Here is a 10,619-nt window from a genome sequence, read left to right on the forward strand (position 1 = left end):
AAAACACATACATTTGTTGAGTACACATTATGCACTTTCTTGAGTTAGTCATTATAGTGCAAACTTGTAGAAGGTATAATAAACCTTTATTAAACCACCAGGTGCTAATGTAGGGTTGTATCTAGTCCCTAACGCCTCCTTTTGATACTCTTGGAGCAAAGACCTTTGTACATCGACACAAAGAGACACATGATGAAAATCACCATTATCCTTTATAATAATCAGATTATTATTATTACTTAAAGATAACCTGAAATAGATTGGTGGTTATTAGTGAAAATATCCCAGCTTTCTTGTTAAAATCGGAGCTACTTTGCACAAGTTTTGCCGGTTTTACAGCTACGAGACTTTACAATATACTGTAAGCCCTGGGGTTCTGGCAAAACAGGTGAAATTGCAATCTATAATAAAATTAATTTATAATGAATATCTGTGGTGCGTTATTGCAGGGGTCCTCAACTCCAGTCCTCAAGCCCCCCAGCGTGTCCGGTATTCAGGATATCCCAGCTTCAGCACAGGTGGCTCAATTAGTCCCTGCTTCAGCACAGGTGGCTCAATCAGTCCCTGCGTCAACACAGGTGGCTCAATCAGGCTCTGGAGTCAGGTGGCTCAGGAGTCCCTGCCCCGAAGAGCTTACAATCTAATTGGTAAGTAGGAAAACTGTACAGAGACAGTAGGAGGGTGTTCTGGTAAGTGCGTTGGCAAGGGGCCAAGATCGATGTATGAGGTGTATAGTATCAGCCATATGCTTTGTTAAGGAAGTGAGTTTTAAGATGGGTCTTAAAGATGGATAGAGAGGATGCTAGTCGGATAGAGAGGATGCTAGTCGGATAGAGAGGATGCTAGTCGGATAGAGAGGATGCTTCTCGGATATTGAGAGGATGGGCATTCATTTAGTATTAATACGACAGATAGCAAGGGAATAGTAATAGTGATAGTAAATAAATCATAATGCAATACATATATATTGTGTACACACATGGGTAGAAAAGTGAAGCCTATATGTTTTCTTTCGGTAAGTCCTGGTTGTTCAGTAGGTCTGGGGTGGATGTCTGTCCTACTGTACATAGAACTGAGTTTCTTGGTGAGTAGCGCGTTAGAAACAAGTTGAAATAAATAAGACCATCTCGGAGGTGACGGACAAAAAAAGGCAACATCAAAGTGGGAAACTATAAATTACCTAAGGGTTTAAAACTCTGCGTTATTCTTTGCGCTGCAGTATAAATTAGAGATAATGCCCATAAAAACATACGTATTTCCTTTAATAAATCAGCTAATGGTTCAAACATTACCTCGGGTAACACAGGCAAACAGGGACAAAAACTCATCAGAATAAGCTTAATAAATGGAGATCTGCAGAAACACAAGCTACTGTAACATAGGAAACTGCTCTGGTTTTCAAGGATTTTGCATGGTTTTCCTCTCCTTACATAGCTTCCGTAGCACTGACAAGTGCCTGTCCATTTAACATACCGTATGAAATGTTTAAATGAAGCAAAATCCGTTTTCTTATTTTTGTGCTGTAAGACAGCACTCCGTTTCTGTGCCCCAAACACTGAGGGGTTATTTACTGAAGTCTCGTGGCTGCAAAACAAGGGTGAAAACCATAGCCAAGTTCCCCAACGCAAAAGGATCCCACTGGAAGGGAGATGTTCCTCTGATAAATGTGGGGCAATGCTGTTGCACAAACTTTGCCCCAGTTTTGCAGCCATTAGACTCCCTCAGTGTTTTTGCCACACAGAATACATCCAGGGCTAAATCTACTAAGTAGCACTAAGCCATAAGACACCTTCGTTTGAATGTGCCATAAAGAGCCTTACAGCTTAGCCCCACTCAGCAAATATGGCTCGCGGAAACCTTTATACAGCTTAGTGCATTCCCATGCAAGTTAAGAAGGGTTGACGCGATGCACAGATTATACGGAGACAACTCACATTTTGTATCTGAAATCAATACTATTTTATCTCCTCTTTCCATCCCTAAAATTCCCAAATCTAAAGCCGTGTAAACTTTTTCATCGGACAATTTGCGTCACATGTTGGAAACTTTTGATACGGACGTAAATAAAAACTGGAGCAATACATCGAAACAAACTTCTCTTTACCCTCTTCACCCTGATACATCATTCGCCTTGGCCAACTGCAGTCCTCAAGAGCCACCAACAGGTCAGGTTTTCAGGATATCCCTGCTTCAGCACAGGTGGCTCAATCAGTGGCTCAGTTGAAGACAGCGCCACTGATTGAGCAACTTGTGCTGAAGCTGAAGTCGAAGACTGAGGGCTTATGCTATGAGCGACGATAAGCCACTTATCAAGCACTTATTGGCCAAAATGCCTACTGCTATTTAGTCAGCCTCGATATGTGGGCGATAAAGGCATGAATTGCCAAAAATTTCAGCCGTCGTAAAAAAAAATCGCCGGATGAGCGGCGATACGCCACTTATCAGCAGGTTCTGAAACTCGTGCAATTCTAGTAGCCGCGATTAGGTTATCGAGGCCTATCGCGGCTCTAGAATGGCGAGTTTCTCCCAAAATCCTCACGCGAGGCTGGTGAGAAGCTGCTGAGAGGCGGCGATACAGGACTTAGAAAAAAAATGCATTTTTTCTGCATTGGATTGATGCCGGGAGTCTCCGGAGCTGGTTACCCATTAATATCAGCACCGTAGACCCCCCGGCATGAATACCATGTCAGTATCTCCTATGCCTTTAAATGTCCCCGCGTCACGTGACCGTGGGAATAAAATGCATAGGAGATACCGGCACCCCATAACAGGGCCTGTATCTCGGGAAGCAGGGGGTCCCCGGACCTCAAATCAGCGCGGTTCTGCTCCGGAGACCCCCTGCTCACGTAGACAAGTATTACATTTTTATTAAAAAAAAACATTCATTCCGGGCGAGATTTGCGCAGGCAGAGGCGGCTCTCTCTGCAGCTGAAAGAAATCGCCGGATTTGGCCCTATGAGAGAGGCGATCGTCACGCCGCCGGCTTCTCGCCCGTTTTGGGAATTTTGCTATCACAGGTAATCGAGGTTTTCTGATACCATGATAACAACGCACAAAAAGCAGGCGAATTAAATGGGCGGGCGATTTTTTTATGAACGCTTATACCATGGGCCCCTGAGTATCTGATTGAGCCACCTGTGCTGAAGCAGGGATATCCTGAAAACCTGACATGTTGGGGTAGGGGGAGGGAGAGGGTTTGAGTACTAGAGTGGAGCACCCCTGCCCTAAAATATCGATGCTAAGAGAGGGCACATGGAAATAGTACGGGTTTTGCACCCTAAAATGTGCCTTAGTACAAAACCCCCCACACTGTTCTCATACGGTATTTTCCTTCGCTCCTTCAGTTGTATTTTATTTTGACTTTTGTGATTGACATGTACAGCTAAAAGGTAGCAACGACCCAGATTCATTTAGCAAACCTTAGGGGGAAATAGATGAGGCATGGTGGTTTATTTTCCAGGTGCATAACTGGAGCGTAATAAGTGCAAGCCATAGCACCATACTTATCAAAGACAAGGAAGTCCGCTTAACAATGGGATTCTTTTCTTTTGAGAAAACTGGTAGTTATTTTGCCCTGGGGGATTGCCTCCATTTTCCAGCGGGTACACTTTAAATAATTAACACACACCCCCAACCCCCCCGTGAAACAAAGCAGAGCAGTGCAATTCTGGGTAAAAATAACTACCAAACTTTCCCCCCTCTATTTTTTCTATTAACGCAGTGACCCCCCTATTAGTTTAACTCATGTAATGTTAGTGTTCTCCCCCCGGACTTTAGACCGCAGTGGGATCAGCTTCATTTTAACCTCCCGGGCACTTAATATTTCAACCGCTTACTGTATATCTCCAGATTTGAAAAATAAAATTAGCACAAGTAAGAAAATAAAATGACACCAACAACAGCCCTCAGCACATACTGCTGCTTTATGAGACTTTTATAAACATGTTTCAGTGTGCACACCGTGATCAAAATCCATTAGGTAGTTCTTAATAGCCATTGAAATGTTTTGTAGTTCTGTGTTTATTGAGAGGTGTGTAAGACTCGGTATAGTTGCTAAAATGTTGTTGAGTCTGTGAGGTTCAGCTTAAAAGAAATGACCAGAAGACCCCACAATGTGAGCTTTCTGCATCGTTCCCTGCCCACCTGGTGCCGAAGACATTTATATGTGAGAGGATTGGATTCAATTGCCTCGGGCAACACAGTCCTTTCTATTGAAATAACTTCCTATTATCTCACAGGCCAAAAGATAAACATTTAAAAAAAAAAAAAGTGCAGGTAACGTACTGTATGCAGATTTCTTTATTTTCTTCCAGCAAATAATATATCACTTGTGAACACATTCAGGGCCACGGACAAGGGGCGGGAGACGGGACCAGTGTCCCAAGCCCGGAGGCTGTGGGGGGCCTGGCTGGCGCTGTAACTTCTGCGTTCAGCTGCCGGGCTTCTGGTGGTCATTACCAGGCCCCGACTCCCGGCTCTCCCCAGCTGTTTTGCTGCCTCTTCCCATGCCATCCTCTGCACACCGGAAGCTGGGTGCACCTAGACGTCAGGCTCAGCTTCCGGCGCACACCGGCGGGAGAGACTGGACAGCGTGGGAAGAGGCAGGGCCCGGCAGCGACAGCAACCATAGGTTAGTAAATGTATTTTGGGGGGTTGGGTGATTGTATTTGGGGGGGGGGGAGTAATTGTATTGGAGGTGGTGGTAATTGTTTTTGGGGGCATGGTGATAATTGCATTTGGGGGGGTGGTGGTGGTAATTGCATTTGGGGGGGTGGTGGTAATTGCATTTGGGGGAGTGGTAATTGTATTTGGGGGGATGTTGATAATTGCATTTGGGGGGTGGCGGTAATTGTAATTGGGGGGTGGTGATTGTATTTAGAGGGGTGGTAATTGTATCTGGGGGAGTGGTGGAGTTTGTATCTGGGGTTGTGGTGGCGTTTGTATCTGGGGGTTGTGGTGGTGTTTGTAGCTGGGGGTTGTGCTGGCGTTTGTATCTGGGGTTGTGGTGGCGTTTGTATCTGGGGTTGTGGTGGCGTTTGTATCTGGGGGTAGTGGTGGCGTTTGTATCTGGGGGTTGTGGTGGTGTTTGTATCTGGGGGTTGTGGTGGTGTTTGTATCTGGGGGTAGTGGTGGCGTTTGTATCTGGGGGTTGTGGTGGTTATTGTATCTGGGGGTTGTGGTGGTGTTTGTATCTGGGGGTAGTGGTGGCGTTTGTATCTGGGGGTTGTGTTGGTGTTTGTATCTGGGGGTTGTGGTGGTGTTTGTATCTGGGGGTAGTGGTGGCGTTTGTATCTGGGGGTTGTGGTGGTGTTTGTATCTGGGGGGTTGTGGTGGCGTTTGTATCTGGGAGTTGTAGTGGTTATTGTATCTGGGGGTTGTAGTGGTGTTTGTATCTGGGGGTTGTGGTGGTGTTTGTATCTGGGGGTTGTGGTGGTTATTGTATCTGGGGGTTGTGGTGGTGTTTGTATCTGGGAGTTGTAGTGGTTATTGTATCTGGGGGTTGTGGTGGTGTTTGTATCTGGGGGTTGTGGTGGCGTTTGTATCTGGGGGTTGTGGTGGTTATTGTATCTGGGGGTTGTGGTGGTGTTTGTATCTGGGAGTTGTAGTGGTTATTGTATCTGGGGGTTGTAGTGGTTATTGTATCTGGGGGTTGTGGTGGTGTTTGTATCTGGGGGTTGTAGTGGTTATTGTATCTGGGTGTGTGTGTTGTGGTGTCTATCTGGGGGGGTAGTGGTGTTGGTGTTGGTTTGTATTGGGGGGTAATTATTGTGTGTGGGGGAGGTTGTATGGGTATTTGGGGGAATTGTGTGTGCGTGTGGCCAGAGGAGGAGGGGGAAATGAGTGTGAGGAGGGGATGATTGAGGAAGCGGGATTGAGTGAGAGGGGGAACTTGAGTGATAGTGTAGAGGGGGAGAGTGAGAGGAGAAGGGGGGTGTAAGAGAGAGAAGGGGGTGAGTTAGTGACGACGAGAGGGGGGAGCATTAGAAACAGAGGGGGAGAGAAATACAGGCGTGAAAGGCGAGGGCTCGCAAGACCCACCGCGGGGGGAGGAGGGGTAAATGGGAGAGGGAGGCCCCAAGCGAAACTGGGCCTGGGCCCCGAGAAATTTGACAATGTAACATGTATTTCTCACCATGTATTTCTCATCATAACTCTGTGCCCAGAACATACTTGAAAATGAGAGGTAACTCTCAATGTATTACTTCCTGGTAAAACATGTTATAAATAAATAAATACATTTTGCCTGATTTTTACTTTTCTTAAATAGCCCCCTTAGACATTTTAGCCCAAAGTTCTAAATTCCCTGAGGTTTCCCATTCAGTGCCCTTGATAATGCGCTGCAAGGACATATGTCTACTCTTGTAGGAGTTAAATTACTTATTGAAAAAATGTCTCCCATATGCAATCCAAAAACCATCATGAGCTCTATATGTTATTATTCCTAAACCTGGCTATACAAAGAGCAGAAACATGTCTGCAATAATGAGCAGTATTAGGGAAAATTCACAACGTATTCTTAATTGTTTGCTTTAACAATGAACAATTGAATGACTCATGATAGTAATAAAAAAAAAGCACACCGTATTTCACCTGCTTGAAATACTTCTTGCAAAGAATAGTTTGTCAGCACAGTATGTCTACATCTCAATCAAGCAGTATTGATTTAAAAGGAGCAATTTCTCCTAAGGCCAAAATGAACTAATGGCAGCGTTACGTTTAGTGAAGGGGACTGGCGTCTTTTAAAGAAAAAGAAAAAAGATAGACAAGTGTAATATTTGTTTTAAATAGTTTGGTTCAACTTTTGATGGTCACATAATAATCAAATGTTTTGGGAATCTTCACCTAATCTGTTTGTGATAAGGCTGTTGGTGACCTCTTGTATATAGAGCAGGGCTGGGTAACTTCAGTCCTCACGGGCCACCAACAGGTCAGGTTTTCAGGATTTTCCTGCTTCAGCACACGTGGCTCACTCAGTGACTCAGTCTTCAGCTGAAGCAGGGAAATCCTGAAAACCTAACCTGTCGGTGGCCTGTGAGGACTGGAGTTGTCCATCCCTAATACAGAGGCACGCTGTTAATCTACTATCTTTTGCTTTGCCCTTCTGTGTATATTGTTGTCATCAAAATGATGAAGAGGACGAACACAAAGACCCCCACCACATAGAGTAGAATGTAACAGCCCCAAAGAAAGCACAGGGTTATTGAAGCTTGCTAAGGAATTAAATACGTTATTACTACAAACAATATGGCCCACTATGTGAGCTGTATAGGGCCATCTTTACTGTGCCATGTTGGAAAGAATCACACAAGAAAACAAAGCGACACAGATGTAAAATGTTTCGTTTAGCCCCAGCGTTCCTCCTTATCTCTTGCTGACAGCACCTCTGTAATCCGTCCTTATTAAATAACACTTGTTACAGAGAGGAATGTACAGTATGACTAACTGATCTACAGGTACAGAGCAGAGGCAGATCCGGTGGTGATATCCTCAATGAAAATAGTGGTTATTAGTTTACCAGGTAAATGAAAAGTTACAAAAAAATTACACTTTTAAAGGGAATTAAAAAAAAAAGTAGCACCACAACTTTCTGGGTAAAAATAATACCATTACTGGCTTGGTGGTGTTGATATTTTTGTTTTTAAATTGTTACAGTATGTAACTGTAAGTCGTTAAATAAAAAGGGATCTTTCGGATCACTTGAATCCCCCTCTTCAGGAGATTAAAAAGGCGCACCTGAAAGTTTTAGGGATTTGGAGAAATAGCCCCAATAGTTATATTTGTCTTGACATGATGTTATAGTAAAAACCCGCCCTTTCTGTTCCAGTTCTTATCAAACACACTCAAATATTAACACATGTGCCGGAAAACTTACAGGAAAAGCTGGAAATAAACGCCAATGCACAGATCCAGAATGCCATGCTGGGGCGTGCTCCTGTCACTTGTTAGTCCTCACGCTGCACTGATATTTTCCTGCAGTTTGGGGATCTTCTCATACTGTGCAGTCAGGGAGGGTGAGGCTGGCAGTGTCCTGCACTAATCACTGACACTGGATGAAAACCTTTGCTTGAATAGGAGGGAGGACAAACCTGTTTTGCCTTCCAGCTATTTTTTTTTTCCTCTCTAAGTCCTCCCCAACCCCAAAGAGACAGTAGCAAATTGTGACTGCGCTATATTCTGTACTAAATACTGCATGCCTCCGAATTCACTTTTTTCCCCCCAACTTGTTGTATTCCTAAATTTAACCTCTTCAATCACCTTTTTACAACATTATATAGTAGTAATATGTTGTTTTTTTCTTTTTTACTGTAGTGCAGGGCAGCTCAACTCCAGTCCTCAAGGGCAACCAACCAATCAGTCCCTGCTTCAGCACAGATGGCTCAATCAGCGGCTCAGTCTGCAACTGAGTCACTGATTGAGCCACCTATGCTGAAGCTGGGATATCCTGAAAACGTGACCTGTTGGGGGAGCTTGAGGACCCGAGTTGAGAAGCCCCTGCTCTACACCTGCACTCTCCTGTTCCTGATTGATCTGCATGTCCTTTTGGCCTAGGGCATGCCGTGCTTCTGCTCGGCACTGAGCGCCTGCAGCCGCAATGAGAGCGGCTTTAGCAGGGACTCGCGCACGCGTCAGCACGCTTGGGGAAGCGTGTATCTGACGGCGTTTTGACATTTCGCCGCTTGCCGGAGCGCAGGGCCGGTCACGTGAGCGGTTCGCCCAATGAGGGCGAACCAGCTCCGTGAAGTCACAGGCCCGCCCCCGGCCCGCCCCCTGACGGTGCGCTGTGTAAGGACAGCTTTCCCTGAGCCTCAGCGCGCCTCAGCACTGTTTGGGGCACTATGTCCCAGGCCTTAAGCAACGCTGAGTTCACTAGCTTCAAAGGCAGGGGGCACCGTTACCACTGAGCTACTGTAGTCCTTCAGCCCTATTTCATTTAATAATAATATTAATTCAACGGTAATGTTGTCATTTATTTTTAATGTTGGATTTGTTTCTTTTTCACAGCTCCCCAAACATACAAGCTTTTTTCTCTCTCCTTTTCTCTCCCATTTTTTTTGAGTAAACAATGGCTGCCACTTTCTCACGGGAAGTAACGGTTTTGCACCCTCATTATTAAATTGGTATGAAATTATTTTTAAGGAGTATTTGAAAAACAACTGGATTTTTCTGAGTCGCCAGGTTTCCTTGAAATACCTTTTTGACAGATGTTCCTATGTTGTAAATGACTTGTTTTGTGGTACAATATTATTGCACAATATCGGAGTTGTTTGGTATACCTAGTCTGTTTTCATTCAGCACATAACTACATTTTTTGTCTATGTAACGGTGTTTCCCCCACCCGGTGGGAGATTCTGCCATTACACTGTGTGTGGTGCATGCTACCTGTTGGTAAGCAGGAGGGCTGAGTCATCCGCCGGTGTTTGTGGGGACACCGGACAAGCCTCTGGGGTACATACCAAGCATAGATCTCTAGTAGTACAGCGCCTCTATCTGCTGCAGGCTCCAGATGTATGGAGGCGATCTCGTACGATAGAAACAATTCCCTCTCCTTCCCCAGTAAGATCACACACCAGGCAGGAGGTACAGTATAAGAACTGGAATGGTTTATTGGGTCAGCACTCACAGTCACAGCAGTGGCCTGCCCAATACAGTCTCTGGCTCAGCTACACAGCTGTAGGATGGTCCCTGGACATCCACTATGAGTCAAGGGCTCCCGCAGCTGTCCTTGCTCTTCCCTGCCCCTCTAGCAGAAGCAGGGGAAAGGTGCACACTCACTCCCCTCCAAGGGGAAGAGGAACAGAGAAGGCCCAATGTTCAGGCACCAGATCTGACCCATGATTGGGTATACTCAGACCTAGTTCCACCTCCTCCCCTGTCACTCAAGGGTACTGCTGGGAGTGGGGAAAACCCATGATTAGTACTGGCAGGCCTGCTCTTACCAGGGCTTACTGCCAGGGAGGGCAGACTTGTAGCTAAGAACCAGTCCTGGCTACATCTATGGCAGAGTTAAATGTAAGACCCTTGTTAATGAGATTTCCTAAGTTTGATGGATCTGAGAGGATTCTACTTTCTGAAACCTGAGTTCATGCACCGGAAAAAAGAAGGTCCCCAACTAGATATTAATTAGCAGCCACTGAAATGCCACAAAGGCTCATATTTGTATTGTATTGTGTCTTCTATTTATATTGTGTCTGCCAGTGTACGCAGGACATTATAGAGATATTATACAATACATAATGCTGATAAGAATAATAGAAATAAGTGCATAGGATATCAAAATACATTTTAGGGAAAAGGAGTCTGTAGCACAAAGAGCTTACACTCTAACTGGTGTATTGGGAGACACAGAGACAGAATGAGTGTGTGAAAGGGCAGAGAACTAGGTTAGAGCAGCAGTCTCTTTTTAGCTTTTCGGTGGTCTCCCCCTCTGTGGTCTCTTGTAATTTTCAGGCATACAGTATATTTGCCTTTTGATTTAGTGCACTTCTATGCTATGTCTCTGTAGTGACTTATGCAGTCATTTCATGTAGTCAGTTCCTGTCACAGATTTGTTTATTCTGTTTGTCATAGTCCAATGTTGTCACAGTTTGGGACTCCCTTAGATTTGAATGTATTTTATG

At 44.9% G+C, this 10,619-nt stretch overlaps 1 protein-coding gene across 1 annotated transcript in view; it reads right to left on the minus strand.

Annotated features, from left to right (window-relative positions):
• The window catches only part of LOC142491307 (uncharacterized), a 53,919-nt gene extending 45,885 nt beyond the window's left edge, over positions 1–8,034 (minus strand). Inside the window, exon 1 of the mRNA XM_075593673.1 lies at positions 7,874–8,034. Coding sequence (XP_075449788.1) covers positions 7,874–7,919 — 46 coding nt within the window. The 5' untranslated portion in view covers positions 7,920–8,034. The remainder of the gene's footprint in view (positions 1–7,873) is intronic.
• Between the last annotated feature and the right edge of the window lie 2,585 nt (positions 8,035–10,619).

Source organism: Ascaphus truei, chromosome 3, assembly GCF_040206685.1.
Source record: "Ascaphus truei isolate aAscTru1 chromosome 3, aAscTru1.hap1, whole genome shotgun sequence".
NCBI classification, from domain to species: Eukaryota; Metazoa; Chordata; class Amphibia; order Anura; family Ascaphidae; genus Ascaphus; species Ascaphus truei.